This window comes from Mus caroli, unplaced genomic scaffold (genome assembly GCF_978045245.1).
Source record: "Mus caroli unplaced genomic scaffold, Mus_caroli_1 scaffold_7, whole genome shotgun sequence".
Lineage (NCBI taxonomy): Eukaryota > Metazoa > Chordata > Mammalia > Rodentia > Muridae > Mus > Mus caroli.
Genome location: NW_028227262.1, coordinates 76,686,135 through 76,705,937, shown reverse-complemented (window position 1 = coordinate 76,705,937; position 19,803 = coordinate 76,686,135). Strand labels below are relative to the sequence as shown.

Below are 19,803 nucleotides of genomic sequence, written 5' to 3'. Positions count from 1 at the left end.
AGGAAGCACCAAACTGACACGGGACTGAGTTGCCTTCCTGGCCTCTCTGCTGGTCTGTGAATATGGGGGCTGGAGGAAGTGGCGTGGTAATAAAGCATAATTGAGACCCTGTAGATATGACGGAAGGCCAACTGCAGGGCATGTCACAAGCACCCTGGGAGGCCTGCTTGTCTCTGGACCAGATTTGGAGTGGCCAGAGACAGGCAGAGATGGACACAGGCCTCTACAGCTTCATTTAAGGGAAGATCAGAGGAGCGCAGGGGGCCTGAGGCTCTGGGGTGGTCAGGTGTGTGTGTGTGTGTGTTTGTGTGTGTGTGTCGGGGGGAGCCTGGGGTGAGGGAGCAACAGCCAGGCCCAGAGGCAAAAGCAGGAGACCCCTGGGGTGGACACCACACCAGTCAGCCTTAACAAGAGCACGTGCTTATTGGCCAGAGTTTGCAAGAAGTCTCCAGGCCGGGGTGTGCAAGATGGCTGAACAGGTAAGGAGCCCGCCACAGAAGCCTGATGACCTGGATTTGAATTCCTAGAACTTAAAGGTGTTAGGAGTGAAGCAACCTCACGAAGCTGGCCTTGGACCTCCTCACGCTTGCTTTATCATGCGTGTGCCCCACACACCATGTCATACACACAACCAATAATGATACAGAAAAAGAAAGACATCTTTGTGCCTGCAGGTGCAGCCGGGGAGCTCAGACTCCAATCTAGGGTCTGAAACCCCACTGAAGCCTAGGCACTTGGATCTGCCTGTCTCAGTCCGGTGCTCAGACAGCAGGGGGGTTGGGGTGGGGGGACAGGACGGCCCTGAAAGAACTTCATCTTGGAAGAAAGTACCAGAGACTACAACAATTCCTTTATTCTAAAACTGCTGGTGGGTGAGTGAGTTTCCTTTGCCTCTTAGCCAGGGTAGATAGATAGTGGTCTCCAGAGGCGCTCCAGCCTGTGGGCTGTGGGGGTGGGGTGCTCAATGACTAGTCTAGCCAGTCAAGTACCCATTTCTAGATTACAAACAATGGTGTGCAAAGGAGAGGAAGGGGAAAGAGGCGAAGGGTAGGGTGGAAACAAGTGCCTTGAAAAAAAAACGGTGGCTGGAGGAAGAGAGAACCTGCCTATCAGTCACTTTTTCTGTGTTGTGCTGCCCCCTGCTGGCTAAAGATATTGCTGTCTCTGTCCTTCCAATTCCAACCACAGACACTGGGGACAGCTGTTGGGAGTCAGAATCTTGGTTGTTGCTTCTAGGGTCTCTGCCTCTAGGTGCAGACGTGTAGGCAATTCTGATAGGTCTGTCTGGCCGTATGGTCTGTTCAGTTCCACTGAGATATCAGGAGTCCAACCCTGTGAAGTGGAGTCCAGCTGCGAAGGACAGAAGACTCCGTGCATGGAGGGTAATTCTAGCTGCCTGAATGTGCTCTGCTGGTGTAGAAATGTGGGCGTGGGTGTCACTACACACACCCGGGAGCCTCCTAGTCTCACCTACAGGGGCACGAAGGGCTTTGGCCCAGACATGATTCTTTAGTTCAGAGAGCCCCAGCAACCCAGCCTGTCCTGGTCTCTCCGTGGTGGGTCAGATCAACCCTGCACTCTCAGATGAGTGAGACTGCAGGTCACACACGCCTGTGAACGTGAGATCCTTGGAGTGAGGTCCCTGTGATCCAGGGCGCTTGTGTGCCTCCAACAAGGAGGCCTGTCCCTTTGACACCTGGGCGAGGTAGTCGTCCAGGGTCTTGAGCAGTCGTTTTGGGCTCTTCTTGGCCAACGCTTCCAAGTCTGGAACAGAGGAGAGCAGGGAATGAAGGCTTAAGGGTCTTGGGGTGGCACGCAAATCCAGAAGCAAGTCCACTGGCTTTGAGGACCTCTCCAAACCCTGCCCTTGTTTGTTTGTGTTTTGAGACAGGGTTTCTCTGCGTAGCCCAGACTGCACTGGAGCTCACTCTGTAGACCAGGCTGGCCTCGAACTCACAGAGATCTGCCTGCCTCTGTCTTCTGAGTGCTGGGATTAAAGGTATGCACCACCACATCCTGCTGCTACCCCTGTCCTTTTAAAGATAGAACAGTCATCAAAGATGGCCAAATGGCAAAACCAGACAGAGCCCAGGGGCCACTTCCTTGCTGTGACACAGAACTCAACTCTGCAGAGTCAGTCCAACCACCAGGCCTTGGCTTCCACAGCCTTCGGTGTTTAAGGTTTTTATTTATTTTATATGTATTACTTTTATTTATTTTATATGTACTATTTTTGTTTGTTTGTTTTTGTTTCATTTTGAGACAGGGTTTCTCTGTGTAGCCCTGGCTGTCCTGGAACTCACTCTGTAGACCAGGCTGGACTTGAACTCAGAAATCCACCTGCCTCTGCCTCCCGAGTGCTGGGATTAAAGGCGTGAGCCACCACTGCCCGGCTTATATGTACTATTTTTGTTTATTTTTATATGTATGAGGTTTTGCTTGAGTGTATGTCTGTGTACCACAGGTGTGCCTGATGCCCGAGGAGGTCAGAAGAGGGCACCAGATCTCCTGGAACTGGAGCTACAGATGGCTGTGAGCTTCTGTGTTAGAAGCCAGTCCTCTGGAAGAGCAGCCAGTGCTCTTAACTGCTGAGCCATCTCCCCAGCGCTGGCTTCCTTGGCTCTGATTTTGTTTTTGAGACACTTCTCCTGTAGACCTTTAACCTTTTACCTTTGGGTCTGCAGCTAATGATTGCTGAGATTACAAGCTTGGGCTACCACACATAGTTTATGTATCTCTGGGGATTGAGCCAGGGGCTCCTGAATGCCAAGCAGGTGCCCTCACAATGGAGCCATATCCCTGGCCTGAGCTTTTTATTGATGGTATATTTTCAAGGTTTATTTTTATTATTTCTTAAAGTCTGTAAATGAGTCTGATTGTGGGTGTGTGGGTGTGAGTGTGGATGCCTGCAGAGGCCGGAGATGTAGCAGTCTCCCTGGAGCTAGAGTTTCAGGCAGAGGTGAGCTGCTGGCCATGGGTGCTGCGAACCTAACTGGGTCCTCTGCGAAAGCAGCGGGCTGTCTTAACCACTGAGCCGCCTTTCAGTTCTGTTCTGTTGTTGTTTTATGAGACAGGGTCTTGCCCTGGCTTGTCTGAAACTCATGTAGACCAGGCTGACCTTGAACTCACAGAGATCTGCCTGCGCTCTGCCGAGCAAGCTACATTTTTGGTTCAGAAGATGTGAGGTTTTTGTTGTTGTGTGATGTGATCATCAAGAGCCATGCATGATGGCTCAGACTGTAATCCCAACACAAGGAAGGTGGTTGCAGACCTGTCACCTGGTTACAGTGAGAGACTCCATCTCAGAAATCTAAACAAAAGTAAAAAGCAATCATCAGACGCATACGGCCACCAGGCATGGCTGCAGCCTGGCATGGTGGTGCATGTCTGTAATAATCTTTGTACTCGGGAAGCAGAGGGAGAGGGACTGTCATAAGTTCGAGGCCAACATGGTCTACACAGCAAGTTCCAGGCCAGCCAAGATCCCATAGATTGATCCTGCTTCAACACACAAACAACAAACAAGCAAGTGAGGAAACAAAAGAGTGTGGTGGACAGGGAGGTGGGAGGGGTCACAGAGAAAGGAGAAGGCCCCAGGGTGTTCTGAGGGAGGGCAGGAGGGGAGGAGGAGAGGAAATACAGTAGTTCTACCCTGGGCTCTCTGGCCCTGGACACAGGAGAAAGTGCCAACCTTTGAGGACAAAGCCTGAGTCTAAAATAGTCTTCTGCTGGGTCCTCCACACGCGAGCTAGATGAAGGAAAGTAGCCGCGTAGAAGCTGTTCACCACCGGGATGACCTTCTGCCGCCGATTACACTCCCTACAGGACAGAGGAGGTGACCTGCTTAGCCACACATGAACCTGACACACCAGTGCCCTCCTCCCTGGCCTCCCTGGTCACCTCAGGAAGCCTCCAAGCCACTACCCCTCCCCGCCCCACCTCGCCCCACCCCACCCCACCCCACCCCAGCAGCATTTGGCAGCCTGGCACTTGGGTAGGTCAGGTGAGGGGAGGCGGCTGGCGTATGGAGATGTTGCCCAGCTCTGAGAACCAGCAGGTACCAGAGCTGTGGAGAAGACATGGGCAGGACTGGACCAGGTTCTGCTGGGTCACTCTGATCCACTAGGGACTCACCTGGAGAGACACTCCTCTCTCAAGGCCTGGATGGCGATGCGGGTGATGTTCACAGACATCAAACAGAAGGGGAATTGCTGGAATGGAGGATCATAAGTCAGTGGCCGGCCAGCTCTGACCTTATACATGTCCTCCTCCTCATGTGACTGGCAGGAACTAAGCCCACAGAGGTGCCAGCTGCTGTTACCATCTCCGCGTCCCACCTTACACAAGGCCTGGAATCTTGGAGCCCACAGGAGGTTGCTCCAAGCCAGTCCTGCATGCAACTCCCTCTTTTTTCCACTTTTTTTTTTTTTTTTTTTTTTTTTAAAGACAGGGTTTCAAGCCGGGTGTGGTGGTGCACGCCTTTAATCCCAGCACTCAGGAGACAGAGGCAGGTGGATTTCTGAGTTCGAGGCCAGCCTGGTCTACACAGTGAGTTCCAGGACAGCCAGAGCTACACAGAGAAACCCTGTCTGGAAAAAAAAAAAAAAAAAGACAGGGTTTCACAGATCCCATGCTTGATTCAAACTCTCTTTGCAGCCAAGATTGATCTTGAACTATTGATTGATTGATTGATTGTGTATGGTATGAATGTTTGCCTGCATGTATGTGCACCACATGTATGCCTCATGCCAGGAGAGACCAGAAGAGGTTGTCAGATCCCCTGGGACTATCACAGACAGTTGTGAGAGGACATGTGGGTGCTGGGAATTGAACCTGGGTCCTCTCAAAGAGCAGTCAGTGCTCTTAACTGCTGAGCCATCTCACCAACTCTTGACTTTGAACTCTGACCTCTTTCCTCCTCCTGCCAAATACTGGGATTACAGTCATGTGCCACCATGCCCAGTTTATGTGGTGTTGGCGATCAAACCTAGGGCATCATCAATGCTAAGCAAGCCCTGTACCAACTCAACTAGGTCCCACTGCAAGCATTTTGACCCAGGGTCTCACTGTGCAGCCCTGGCTGGGTTGAAACTTGCTATGCAGACCAAGCTGGTCTCACACTCGTGTTCCTCTTGGCCAGTTTTGCATTTTCATTTGCCTCTATGCCTTTCCTTTGGACCTAACTATTTTTGAATACCAAAGCAGGGTGATCCAAGCATCTCTTGAGACTTGGCTGGGGTGTGACACCTGTAACACATCCCAGGTGACTCCGGAGTGGGCTGCTGGCTATGTGGACTCACCCTCATGCTTCTGCACACCTGCTCTGTGCTGGGAGAAGAGACTCAAGGGACACAATGCCATGGGAAACAGAGGCCTCCTGGAAAGCTAGCCAATCACTGCCAGCGCTGCCACAAGGTGCTTCAGTAAAGGAGGCTGATGAGACCCACTTCTCCCTGAGGTCTGAGCTACTTTTCACGATAAAGGGCTAGAAGCCTTTCTGCAATCTGGGGTGCACAGAAGCTGGGGTCTCTGAGCACTTGTTTGAGTCAATTCTCTCTCAGCAGGGGGCACCACAGGCACTTGAAAGTTAAGCTCTCTTTTATGTTTTTTCTTTTCTTTTCTTTTCTTTCTTTCTTTTTTTTTTTTTTTTTTTTTTTTTGGTTTTTGAGACAGGGTTTCTCTGTGTAGCCCTGGCTGTCCTGGAACTCACTCTGTAGACCAGGCTGGCTTCAAACCCAGAAATCTGCTTGCCTCTGCCTCCAAGTGCTGGGATTAAAGGCGTGTGCCACTACTGCCTGACTGTTTTTAATTTTATATGTATGGTTATGTTGCCTGTATGTATGTCCATGTAACATATGTATGCCTGGCAGGTCAAAATAAGGTGAAACTCCTGGGACTGGAGTTATACACAGTTGTCAGGTGCCATTTGGGTGCTGGAAATCAACCTGGGTCCTCTGGAAGAGTAGCCAGTGCTCTTAACTACTGAGTCATTTCTCTAGGCCTGCAAATTTTTTCTTAATTATATTCATGTATGTACATGTGTGTGTGTGTGTGTGTGCACATGCCACGGCTCATGTGTGAAGGCCAGAGGACAGTCTGTAGTAGTCAATTCTCTCTTTCTACTATGTGGAGACTGGGGTTCAAACTCAAGTCCTGGCGTTGGCAGGAAGGGCCTGTACCTGCTGAGCCATCTCAATGTCCCTCAGCCATCTTTTTAGGAGTAAACAGAAGCGGCTATGGTTGAACATGTTCCAAAGATTGCATCTGGAAGACGCCATGTTTTGGAGGATTATAGGGCAGGAGGTCAAATTTCACATTTGTTTTTCTGATGTTTTGTTTGTGTTTTAAGAACCCAAGGTGGCCTCAAACTCAGCGGCTCTCCCACCTGATCAGGTGTCACATAGGAACCTAGGATCACTAGTTAGGTTTGAGCTACAGTATACATGTACCGACTGCTTCCAAGGCTGAGGCTAGGGGGTCCCTGACTGGCCTGGGATCGTGACCACCTGTAACTTTAGTTCTCTAAGGAATCAGAGGCCTCCAACTCTGCAGGCCTTGCACGCACATGCACACACACAGACATATGTATCTTTGTAAAAGAAGTTGATGGGTGAAAATTTGAGGATAAACAAGGAATTTGCATAACCTTAAGGTATTTTTATGTAAAAAGTTATTAATTATAAGGGGAAAACATAAACTTTATAATAAATGAACATAGACCAGAGGACACCATTCTAACCAAAGCTAACTTCCTAGGAATAAGACACAGAGACATCCGGGCATGGTGGCGCACACCTTTAATCCCAGCACTTAGGAGGCAGAGGCAGGAATATTTCTGAGTTCGAGGTCAGCCTGGTCTACAGAGTGAGTTCCAGGCCAGCCAAGGCTATACAGAGAAACCCTGTCTCAAAAAACCAAACCAAACCAAACCAAACAAAACCAAACAAAACAAAAAAACCCACAGAGACAGTGTGTGCACCTTGGTACCAGGAAAAGCACATCACATTTGTGGTTCCATTTTGCCCAAATACATGCTCAAAATCATTTTGGAAAAAAAGAATGAGACAAACCAAAGTTGAGGGATATCCTACAAAATAACTGTGTCAAAGCCAAAGTCAGGGCAAAATAAACCTTCCTACAGGCTGAAGGGCTAAACGAGGCATGATAACAGGACGCAGTGAGACCCGGATACAAGAGCCTGGCATAGAAAACCAATGAGAGCAGAACAAAGGATGCTACAGATGTGCACTGGAGGCTGCTGCAGATGTGCACTGGAGGCTGCTGCAGATGTGCACTGGAGGCTGCTGCAGATGTGCACTGGAGGCGCTGCAGATGTGCACTAGAGGCTGCTGCAGATGTGCACTGGCCAATCATTCTTTGCTTCCTGCTCTGTCTAAAGCTACTTTTGTTTTGTTTGTTTGTCTTTGTTTTTGTTTTGTTTTTCAAGACAGGGTTTCTCTGTGTAGCTCTGGCTGTCCTGGAACTCACTCTGTAGACCAGGCCTGCCTCTGCCTCCCGAGAGCTGGGATTAAAGGCATGCGCCACCACACTCAGCTCTAAAGCTACTTTTGTATGTTTTCTGTAGATCTAAATCATTACACATTAAAGTGCTGGTCAGGAAGCAGAAGCAGGCGGAGCAGGAATTCAGGGCTACTTTTGGCTACAGAGTGAGTGTGAGGCCAGTCTGCTCTGTGACAGTGCTTGTGAGATGACTCAGCTGCTTTGCCACAAAGTCTGCAGACCTGGACCCACATGAGGATGTTCACTGCCGAGCTACTTCAGCAGGGGATGATCATATGCCCTGTCCTGGCCTCCACAGGACCCTGCACTCATGTGCACATACCTACATAAAAACATGTATGTATACAAAGGATTTAAAATAATGGCCAGAGAGATGGCTCAGTGGTTAAGAGTGATGGCTGCTTTTCTACACACATACATGAGTTTGATTCCCAAAACCCACATAGTGGCTCACAACCTCTGTAGCTCATTTTCAGGGAATCTGATGTCTATGTACTCTGTGTGTGTTTTCTCAAAGTGCATGTGTGTGTGTTTTCCTGTCCATACACATAAAAGTAAAAATCAAAGTATTTTTTTAAAGTGCATTGGTCAAAGACAATGATGATCTGAGACAGTATGACCTGATGACTAAGGTGCAGTCAGGGATCCAAACCATCTTCCTTTCCTTCATTCTTACACTCGCCTTTATTGCTCTATGAAATAGGTTAATTCTTATTTTTATTTAATTCTTCACAATTTCACACATGCATGCACAGGCGCACGCGCGCACACACACACACACACACATTGATTGTATCCCCCTCAACACCCCACCTAACCCCTTTCTCCCACGGAACCCTCCCGAGCCGTCCTCCCACCCACTTCACATCTCCCGTGTGGCCCACTGCACTTAACTAGGCGTGCTGCATGCACGGATGAGCACAGGTGAGGGCTGCTGACAGTTATTCTGCATTGTCAACTTGGCAGGATCTAGAGTCCTGGCTTCGAGGGATTATCTAGATTAAGTTAACTGCGGGGGACCCACCCTAAACGTTGGTGGTGCCATCCATGGTCTAGTGCCCCGGACTGAAAGAGAAGGAGATACGGAGCAGATTTCTCATTGCCTCTGCTCCCTGAGTGTGGGTACCACATGGCCATGTGCGACCAAGGAAGTCCTCCCTGAAGCTGCCTTGGTCAGGGAACTTGTCCCAGCCACACAGAAGTAACTAACACAACACTTCCACTTATTTATTCAAAAATACCAGGGCCCATCTTATTTTTGAAACAGGGTCTCATGTAGCCCAGGCTGGCCTGGAATGTACCATGTACTTCTGAGGGTGGCCTTGAACCACTGACTTTCCTGCCTCCATTACATGATCAGTGCATGGTCTCACCTAGCTTCACTTGGTTCTTTGCCCTTCTTCCCGTGGTTACTGTGCACCCCTCTCCCCGACTCCAGGGTCATGACTGGTTTCCTGTGCTCCAAGCCTAATAAAACTCCTGGCAACCCTTGGTCTGTCTCTATCTTTTACCTTTCCCCTACTTCCCAAATGTGCCACTGTGTTCCTGGCACAAGTGTTGTGCTCGATGTGTGACGCCCACTGCTGGACAATAAGCTTCCGATTACCAGCAACTGTTCCTGTGAATAAATATTCACTCTATTTGTGGGCCTGGCGCTCTGCTGGGGACATAGTTTCCAAGCAGTGCTGTGAGGCATTCAGGGTCCTTTCTCACAGTGCTCCTCCCCTGGGGCTGGAGTGTGTATAAATGTGGAGGGATGGCGGTACCCTGCTTGTAAACCACTCTCCCCATTCCTCCCTGCAAGCTTCCAGCATTTTTTTTTTTATTTTTATTTTTTTAAGGACAGGGTCTCAGCTATTCAAGGCTGGCTTCTAAGTCACTGCGTAGCTCAGGATGACCTGGACTTGTGATCCGACCTCTACCTCCTGAGTGCTGGAGTCGCAGGTGTGCAGCACAATGCTCGGTTTGCACCGAGGACTGAACACTGGCCTTGTGGATGCGAGGCAGGCACTCTAGCAACTGAGCCACATTCCCAGTCCCCAGCCCCTTCTGAGACAGGGTTCCACTGTGTCACCTTGGCTGCCCTGCATTTCTCTATATAGATCTGGCTGGCCTTGAACTCACGACAGATCTTTCTGCCTCTGACTCCCAGAGTACTGGGATTAAAGGTGTGGGCTACCATACTCAGTTAAAGTTCTTAAAATAGGATCTTCTGGGTTGGAGAGATGGCTCAGCCGTTAAGAACACTGTCTGCTCGTCTAGAGGTCCTGAGCTCAATCCCCAGCAACGACATGGTGGCTCACAACCATCTGTAATGGGATCTGAAGCCCTCTGCTGGCACGCTGGTGTGCATGCAGCTAGGGTACTCATACATAAAATTAAAAAAAAACTTTAAAAAATAGTTATACAAGTTATTGTTTACTGTTAGTAGATAGATAGATAGATAGATAGATAGATAGATAGATAGATAGATAAAGGGTCCACTGTATCCAAGGATGGCTTTGAACTTGCTGTGAGGCCTAGGATGACCTTGAATTTACAAGTATGCCCTAACATGTCAGGTCCTGGGGACCTCTGATATAAATTATATTGGTAAACTGTCATGTGCTGTTGGCGCTTGCTGGCAGCTGACTCTTGAGAACAGGAGTCCCTGTCTCAGATTCAAGCCTGTTTATCTCAGGTGTCCTGGGTCAGCCTGGCTCCCACTCCTGTAAGAGGGAGGAGGGAGGCTAGTAAGTAACTAAGGGCATTAAAGACTACTCTGTCGAGACCCGCTGGCAGGAAGGAAACCATCTCCAACAGAGGTCCCTCTTGTTTACTCATGGATAAAACTGCCTGCAGTGGGAAGGAGAGGCTGGAGGCTTCCCCGTGGAGAACGCGCCCTGCTTTGCCCAGGACTCTCTCAGTCTGGCAGCTCAGCAGGACTGTTTGGGTAGGGTTCCCCCTACTTCTGCTGCCTGTGGTAACTGCCTGATTTGATGAACACTCACCTGTTACTTGATATTTATCCTTTTACCTATGTTTGTTATATGCTTAATAAACTCACTCATTCAAAACTGGGAATCCGTGTGCCACAGACATTCTCTGGCTGGAACAGAACTGAACGTAGGGTTGTGTGCACTCTAGGCAAGCCTTCTACCAACTGAGCTGTGTCTCAAACCCCAAGGCACTGAGGCTGATGTCTGTTGTCACATAATACTTCCCACTTACAACTTTTCTGTACATTTGAAATTTCCTAACATAGCTACTTGACAAGGTGCCCTCACACATGTGATCTTGCCACCAGGGAGGCTGGAGCAGGAGGATCACTATGTATTTAAGGACAATCTGGGCTACCCAGTGAGTTCCAAGATGGCCTGGACAACAGAGGGAAATGCTGACTCAAAAATTAACAAAACAAAGTAAAATAGGGGGCCAGAGAAGTGGCTTGGAGGCTAGGAGGTCTAAGGCTGCTCTTGCAAAGGATTGGAGTTTGGTCCCAGCACCCACACCAGGCAGCTCACAGCCACCTCCAGGGGATCCTATGCCCTCTTCTGGGCTCCATGGCACCTGCACACATGTGCACACAAGTAAAATAAAAATCTTTTTAATGTGCATTGGTGTTTTGCATGCATGTATGTCTATGTGAGGGTGTCAAATCTTGGAGCTGGATTACAGACCGTTGTGAGCTTCCAGTGGGTGCTGGGAATCAAACCCAGGTCCTCTGGAAGAGCAGCTAGTGCTCCTAACTGCTGAGCTATCTCTCCAGCCACAAATAAAAATAAAATCTTAAAAACAAAAAAGCAAAATATAAACAAGAATATATGCCCCCCACCCCCAACATGACTAAATCTCTTAAACCCAGTCACCCGTCCTGGTTCCCCTTTGCAGTGAGATCCTCTGAAAAACACATCTTTCTTTACTGTCTCAATTTATTTCCCCAACTCTACAAGAGCCCTGTGAGGCGGCATGTATTATGCTGTTCGAGCTTTGAGCGGCTGCACCTGATGAAACACAGGGACAGACCTGGAATCCTGCTCTCTGGCCTGCTTCCTTGGTGACACCTCGTGTCATGTCCCCAGCATGCCCCTCTCTTGTGACCTTTGCTCCTCCTGCACCCTCTGGAACCCCAGGCACCACAGACACAGTCCTGGCCAACATGCCACCTCCTTCTAGGCTCCATTTATCTCCTGAGAGCTGCCCTGACCCCACCACTAACCACTGTGTCCCTACCTTACATGACACCCTTCTAATGGATTCTGGAATTCATTCAGTGTATTGGCACCTCTGCTGGAAGGATCCTGGTCTGTTTTGCTCTCTGACTCATCCCAAGTATCATAAAACATATATCTACGAGGGTGGGTGGGGATTCGGAAGAGATCTTTGTTCACTGAACAAATTAATTGCTGGCCCCAGGAATTAGAGGAGGTAAATGGGAGGAAGCAGGCCACATCTGTCTTCTCTGGAGGGAACACTATCTTTCACTACATGGAAAAAAATAATCAGACCTATTCCAAAGGGCAGGGGGCTACTAGGGGGTTACCAAAACCATCACTGGGCTGATGATAAGACCAAGAAAGAAGCTACCAATACCGGAAGCAGCAACCCCTCTGTGCGCCTAGTGCATCTGATCATAGACAACTGGAGCTAACAGTCATGATGGTTAATGTTGACTAAAGGCCAGTGTCTGAAATCGCCTGGGATATGGGCCTGGGGGCATGCTAACAACAGATTATCTTGACTATGTTGTTGGTAGGGAGACACACATCTTAATTGTGGGCAGGGAATCTAGAACCACACGAAATGGACAAGGCAGCTGGACACTTAGCATTCTTGCAGTTACTGCTCTGTTGCTGGACTGCGGTCCAATGTGACCAGCTGCTGTGACTCCCTGGCACTCAGGTCCTGTAGCCTCAAACTGTGAGCAAAACCAAACTCCTCCTTCCTCGCTAGCTTCACCACAGCCACAGAATCGAAGACAAGGCTTTATGATTTTCATCTTGCAGGTAATGAAATCAAAGTTCTGAGAGATCAGGAATTTGCTAAAGACCAACAGCTAGCGAATGCCTGCGCCCAGACTCCAAGGCATCTGACAGAGAAGCCACTCCTAGCTCATCTCCGCCATCCACACACTGAACTGTGCAGTCCTCAGCCTTTGTCTTCCCACCAGAACCCTACCTGGATATGGTGATGAGACAGGCGGAAGATCTCCTGGGCCATCAGCAACGTCTTTGAATCCATGACCAGGTAGAGTAGGTGCAGGAGGGCCAGGAAGCCTGCTCCCCGGAGGTCTGTGGCTGGGTTTGCTCCTGTAGCGGGAACCAGGGTGTAACAGTGAGCAAGAAAGCAGTCCTGATCCCTTGAGTGCCCAGGACATAGCTGCATCGCTGCCCTGACATTGGCTCTGCCAGGTTGGGGGGTTGGTGGGGGATGAGAGCCCTGCACATGTGTGTCAACATGCGGGTCTTCCCAGCACTTGGGAGGTAGAGACAGGAGGATGAGACATTTAAAGTCATCATTGTCTGCATAGCCAGCAGACAGATATAAGAGGAGGAACGTCTCTAACTGATACAGGCCTACCCTTTCTCCTGTATCTCCACCATGTTGTGACACAGTAAGATGGCCCTCAACTCATGTCGAGGAGATTCTGAGGCCATGCTCTTAGACATCACACCATCAGAATCATGAGCCAAATAAGCTGCTATTTTCTAAACATTACCCAGGCTTAAGTATTTTGTAACAGCAACAGGAAACAGATAAGGGCGGACCACAAAGGTTCCAGAAAAGCTTACTCTCTAGCCAAATGGTTAGGAGAAGGGCAGTGAGACACAGTCAACTTAGATAACACCCAACTTATCCCAACCAAACACCACAGAGATGCACATGGCCCCACTCCTTTTCTTCCTCCTCCTCCTCTTTCTCCTCCTCCTTCTCTTCCTTCTGTTTCTCCCCCTTTCTCTTCTTCTTCTTCCTTCTCAGTGAGGGCCCAAGTACCTAACATTTCTGATGGTCAAGATAATCCCTACTTCCAAAGATGACCACACTCTGAACCGCAGAATCTAGGAACGCAGCACACGGCAAAATCCAGGCTGGCCTCCAACCTGCTATGCAGCTGATATGACTTCTGACCCACTGCCTCCATTTCTCCAGTGCTGGACGTGCATGTGTATGAGACTGCATCATTTTATGGGGTGGGGGGGATTGAATGCAGGGCTTCGTGCATGCTAGGTGAGTGCCCTACAACTAAGCTACATCTCCTAGTCAAATCTGTTACAACTGTAAAAAACTATGACAGCCCTGGCTGACCTGGAACTTGCTCTGTCGACCTGGCTGGCCTCAAACTCACAGAGATCTGCCTGCTTCTGCCTCCTGTGTGCTGAGATTAAAGGTATGTACAGCTGTGCCCTGAAATACAGTTTCTTATTTACAAATGTAGTGGTAGGATTTGGGAAAAAAAATAGTACAGGCTGAGGATGCAGCTCAGTGGTCAGAGGCCTGGGTTACAGGTCCAGCACCACACACATCGGGCACAGCACAAGCAAAGCAGATTCAAATGACATCACTCCCATGTGTGCCACTAAAGTGCTTCCTGACAGATGGCAGAGCTCCAAATGACAAGTTCTCCATCCCTCTCAGCCATACTCGGCACACTCCCGTGTGCTGCTCCTGAGGCCCTCCAGTCTTCTGTACCCTCCTAGATGTCCCTCGTCACTTAAGATGGCCTCTCCTCTCCCTCTGGAAGCAATCAGACAAGGAAAGCAAGATGGGCGCTTTTCTCTCACCCTGGAAGCCCAGGTCTTCCCAATGGTCTCCGTGAAGGGCACAGTCGAACTTGGAGCCAGTCAGCTTCTTGTAGATGGTCTGGAGCACTCGGCCATGCGTTGGGTTTTGGCTGTCCAGGCCACCTGCCCCAAAACATGCACACTTTCTACTAGGCTGTCCCCAGGGAGAAACCAATGCTTCCTGGAGGATGGGACACTGAACGATGTCAGGACACGCTACAGCGTCCAGGAAGAACATCCTCCTGTTCTCATGGCAACTGAAATGGACAAGAGCCTAGGCATGTGCCCTGGGGTTGCCTCTCGCACTCACACTGAGCAATGGTGAGAACCAAGTCTCTTTCTTCCCGAAGACCCTGGTGCAGCTTTGGCGGCCCGAAGAGGCAATGCCGGAGTGCGGCGAGCCCAGTCCTTTGAATAGTGGGCTGGATTCTTTTCTGAGAAGGAGAGAACAGACAATCTACTCAAACTTTTATCAACCAGTGACTGTCTGTCAGCTTGTGTTTGGACCTGGAGAAGGAGGAGCCAGGAGGCAGCAGTGAGACTTCCAAGGCAGGCACTCCCAGCTCCCAGACTCTTTGTGGGATGTCCTTTGGTGGAGGCAGTCCCAGCATGTGGTCTCCTGGGCTTTTTCAGGACTAGCTACTGACTGCCCAGTAAGGCTCAGCTGTGTCCGCATGACCATGTCATGCCTGATACGAGGGAAAAGCCAGGTGTCCACCCTTCATACGGCTTTCTGTTTCTCTGAGGATATGGATCCCAGAATTCAGCTCATCCAAGCTTCCACTGATGCAAGGGCCAGTGGGCACTCGTGAGTCAGATGTCCCTCCTAAACTACGTCATGCTGGCTCCCCAAAGCCAGGGTCACCACTGCCTGCCTTACAAGGTTCTGGGTTCTGGCATCTTCTGGCCTCCTGTGGCAGCTTCTGTCTCTTTAGCCCCTCTGATGAAATAGGCTTTAGATGAATACCTGAAACCACATCCCGCTAACCTTACTGCAGGTCGCTCAAGACAGCCCACAAAAGCCCTCAGTCTGCTTATCCCTCACACTCCTTTCCCCAACCCTGCTTTATTATTAGTGTGTGTGTGTGTGTGTGTGTGTGTGTGTGTGTGTGTGTGTGATATGTATGCAGGTCAGAGGACGCTGTGGTGTCAGCTTTCACTTCCCACCTTTACATGGGTTCTGAGGAAGGAACTCAGGTCACAGGGCATGTATGGCAAAAGCCTTTATCCACTTGTGTGCTCTCCCACACAACTTTTTGAGACAAAGGATTTCTATGTAGCCCAGGCTGGCCTTGGACTTATGCTTTCTCTGCCTCAGCCTCCTGAGTGCTGGAATTATACGTGTGTGCCATCATACTTAGTATCCACACCTTTTAAAAAGATTTATTTTATTTTATGTGCATGAGGGCTAAGCCTCACTGGTCAGTTAACAGCTCATTCTGAAAAAGCCCGGATGTATGTACACCATGCGTGCTTGGTGCCTGAGGTGGGCCTCAGGTGGGCAGAGGAGGGTGTAGAATCCCTGGCACTGGGATAATGGAGGGTGTTGAGCTGACATGAAGGTGCTGGGATAGCAACCCAGTCCTCTGCAAAAGCACGTGTTCTTAACTGCTAAGCTGTCTATCTCGCCAGCCCTCAGCATCTTTCCTAACTTTCTAAATTATATTGGGAATGGCAGTGCATGCTTATAATGCTGATACTCAAGAGGCTGAGGCAGAAGAATTGCCTTGAGTTTATCACCAACCCTGGCAACACCGTGAGCTCCAGTTCAGCCAGGGCTGCACAATGAGACTTTGTTTCAAAAATAAATAAATGTAATGAAATTTACAAACAGCGTCTGGCTCCTACAGGGAATTTCCCTCCATCTGCCATGATGTACTTTGCTTCCCAGACAGTTCCTTGCTTCCCCAAAGGCTACTTGGACTTTAACTCCATAATTCCCATTCCTAAGAGGGGAAAACATGGGGTATTTGCACATGGTCTGAATCCCTGAACTGCCAGATTTCCTCAGGCTCCATTCCACAAAGGTTAGCAGGAGCCTACACGAACCCTGGGTTCTCAGAGCTGGCTCATGGGTTAAGAGTGCTTGCTCTTCCAAAAGCCCTGGATTCAGTTCCCAGCGCTGAAACACAAACCACCTGTAACTCCAGTCCCAGAGCAGCCAACGTCCTCGGACCACCACAAGGCACCTGCATACTCCTGGCTTGGGGCATTTTGTAGCTGGCTGAAAGCATGGGCAATCTTCTTGCCTCTGTAATGCTGGGATTAGAGGCGTGAGTCACCAAATCTGGTTCTTTGGCTATCTGAGATCCTGCACCTCAGGGTTTCTTAGGTGAGAGGGTCCTGTGCCCGCCGAGCATGCAGAAGCACTCTTCCCTGCAGCCATACCTTGAAAGAGGAAAGGTCCACGCTCTGGAAGTGCTCCAGGGCCTCGCTGAAGGAGATGAGCTGGCCAGGCTGCTGGGAGCGGACTCCACTCTCTAGATAAAAGAGAAGACGTCCAAAGACGCAGGAGAGTGGTTGTCCTTTCAGCAAACATCCACTGGTTGTCACCTCTAAACCAAGCATGGGCTACTAACTTGTCACCAGCAATATAGGTGGTGGCTGTTATCAGTTACTGTGACATCTCTCCTTAGCTTGGTGAAGTTTGGGTGAGAACCAGATGGTCTCTAGTCTCCCACTAAATTTGTCAGAAATAGACCTGAGACAATTGTCCCCAACCTTCAGAGACTGCCAGCAGATGTCTTCTATAGGGGCCCTCACTGCCCCGGTGGGGCCCCCATCCTTGTCCCCCTTCAGGGGCTAACCTGACGAGGCCCTCTTGTCCTCCCTTGACACTGGCTGTAGGGTGAGCAACAATGGCCTCCTTGCCCTGTAGTGTTCTTTCTCTACTTCATGTAGTAGGATGTCCTTTTAGGATTTGTGGATAAGATTCTATTTGATGTCAAATAACTAGAGTGAGAGTGTTCAAGGACTCGTCTTCTAGTCCCAGTCACAGGTGCGCTGGCTGGTGGTGGCTTTGCTGGTAGCTGTGCGGGACAGCACTGTTTGTTTCCACACTTACCTATGTCTGGATGGATGGTGTCCACCACTTCCCACTCTTCCTGGGCTCTGAGGACCTCTTCACTCACAACTGTAACGATGAGAAAAGGAGGCTCTGTGAGCTCTGGGCCTGAAGCCCCTGTCACACAGCCCCTCCCCGACCCCACAGCTGTCCAATGGCCTTCAGGAAGCAGCAAGGATTACATCAGGTTATCGTGTCTGAATCCTGGTGGCTTCTTTGGGGAAACCAAGAAGGACACCAGAAGCACTTTAAGAAAACCAGAGGGGGGGGCTGGTGAGATGGCTCAGTGGGTAAGAGCACCCGACTGCTCTTCCGAAGGTCTGGAGTTCAAATCCCAGCAACCACATGGTGGCTCACAACCATCCGTAACGAGATCTGACTCCCTCTTCTGGTGTGTCTGAAGACAGCTACGGTGTACTTACATATAATAAATAAATAAATAAATCTTAAAAAAAAAAAAAAGAAAGAAAACCAGAGGGGTGGGAGAGATGGCTCAGTGGGTAAGAGCACCAACTGCTCTTCTAAAGGTCCTAAGTTCAAACTCCAGCAACCACATGGTGGCTCACAACCACCCATAATGAGATCTGACGCCCTCTTCTAGAGTGTCTGAAGACAGCTACAGTGTACTTATATAATAAATAAGTAAATCTTAAAAAAAAAAAAAAAAAAAAAAAAAACAGAGAAAAAAGCATCCAAGGAGTCCATAGGAAGGCCTGGGAGGCCCAAGGTAGCCTTAGCCCAGAGGTAGACAGCAATGGGAAATCGAGTGGCCCAGAGGAAGCTAAAGATGCAGTTTTAAAAGTCAGGTTTCTGGGTTTGTGATGTGGCTCAGTTGGTAAAGTGCTTGCCTAACATACAAATCCCTTGGTTCAACCTGATACTGTATCCACCAGGCATGGTGGTGTATGCCTGGAATCCCAGCATTTGAGAGGTAGACAGTCAGAAGGCTGCTGGGGATATAGGAGACCCTGTCTTTAAAATTCTAGTAAAATAAAAATAAATAACACTTCCTGTATTATTTATGTGTATGCCTATGTGTGTGCATGCACCGGTGCACGTAGGTGTCGGTAGCGGCCAGCAGAGTGTTGGAATCCCTGAAGCGATAGTTATAGGTAGGTATGAACCACCACAACTCTAGTCCTCAGAAATAGCAACAGGCACCACTAACCACTGAGCCATCTCTGCAGTTGCAAAATTTTAAAACAAAATAATTAAGTACTGTATCTTCATTTTATAGATAAAAGTCTGGTGTGTCAGGGTTTTCCAGGAAATAGTTGCAGAAAGGTAAAAGTATTTTAATTTTGGGGATTGCAGCCGGGTGTGGTGGTGAATGCCTTTAATATCAGCACTCGGGAGGCAGAGGCAGGTGGATTTCTGAGTTCGAGGCCAGCCTGGTCTACAAAGTGAGTTCCAGGACAGCCAGGGCTATACAGAGAAACCCTGTCTCAAAAAACCAAAAACCAAAACCCAACCCCCCCCCCCAAAATTGGGGGGATTGCAACATGGCTAAAAAAAGGTGAGCCAGGCATGGTGGCCCAAGCCGTTAATCCCGGCATTGGGAAGCAGAGGCGGGCGAATCCCTGTGAGTTCATGCATGGCCAGCCTCATTTACAAAGTGAGTTCAAGTCAGCCTGAGCTACCTTGTTTCAAAAGAAATAAAGGAAGGAAGGAAGGAAGGAAGGAAGGAAGGGAGGGAGGGAGGGAGGGAAGACGGGAGGGAGGGAGAACCCATCCTACAAAAAATAAAGAAAAGCAAGGGCACATCTGCTCATGTCACCCTGTGCAGAGCATGGGACACTGCAATGTCATTTCCCCTGCACTGAATCTTTCCCAACAGAAACCACCCCTGTGGCCAGCAAGCTGACTAGCCTTTCATGAGGTTTTGTTTAGATGGCTGGTTTTTGTTCTTGTTGAGAGAGAATATCCGTTGTAGCCCAGACTGGCCTCAAACTCAAGAGCTTCTCCTGCCTCAGACTCCAGCTGCAGGAGCACTTGTCATTTCCCTAACTACAGCATTCAACCATTCCCTACTCTCCTTTTAGTCACTAAATCCCCGGAAACAGCTTTTCGGGAAGCCTGGGTGCTGCTGTCATAGGAAAAACACTGGGTCAGAGATCTGCGTGGAGTGCATGCAAGGGTCCTGCTTACATAACAAGTCCTTTCTCTTGCCAGCCCTGGAGCTCATATTTGGCTCTGGAGTGCTAGGATATCTTGAACTGCTGGATCAGAGTGAAATATACATGTGCACAGACTGCTCGTTTCGTGTTTGTGTCACCTTTGTAAATATGCCACTATCGAATGCCCTTTCACAAATGTCTAAGTTATCCCGTATTACAAAGTAGATACCAAGCCAAAGCAGAAGCACAAGAGCTCTGACACAAAACTCTGCATCCCATTGTTACTCTTGTGTAAGAACAACTTGAAATCTTGTAGACTATCAACCTGAAGCCAGGCAGG

At 49.3% G+C, this 19,803-nt stretch overlaps 1 protein-coding gene across 3 annotated transcripts in view; it reads right to left on the bottom strand.

Moving 5' to 3' along the window:
- Positions 1-828: 828 nt before the first annotated feature.
- Elmod3 (ELMO domain containing 3) overlaps positions 829-19,803 on the bottom strand; it is a 34,521-nt gene continuing 15,546 nt past the window's right edge. For all 3 annotated transcript variants that reach the window (XM_021164708.3, XM_085840525.1, XM_021164709.3), the window contains 8 exons: positions 17,347-17,415; positions 16,671-16,762; positions 14,593-14,716; positions 14,283-14,405; positions 12,679-12,809; positions 4,135-4,211; positions 3,692-3,819; positions 829-1,764 (listed from right to left, as the gene is read on the bottom strand). In XM_021164708.3, the coding sequence (XP_021020367.1) occupies positions 1,562-1,764; positions 3,692-3,819; positions 4,135-4,211; positions 12,679-12,809; positions 14,283-14,405; positions 14,593-14,716; positions 16,671-16,762; positions 17,347-17,415 (947 nt within the window). In that variant the 3' untranslated portion in view covers positions 829-1,561. The remainder of the gene's footprint in view (positions 1,765-3,691; positions 3,820-4,134; positions 4,212-12,678; positions 12,810-14,282; positions 14,406-14,592; positions 14,717-16,670; positions 16,763-17,346; positions 17,416-19,803) is intronic.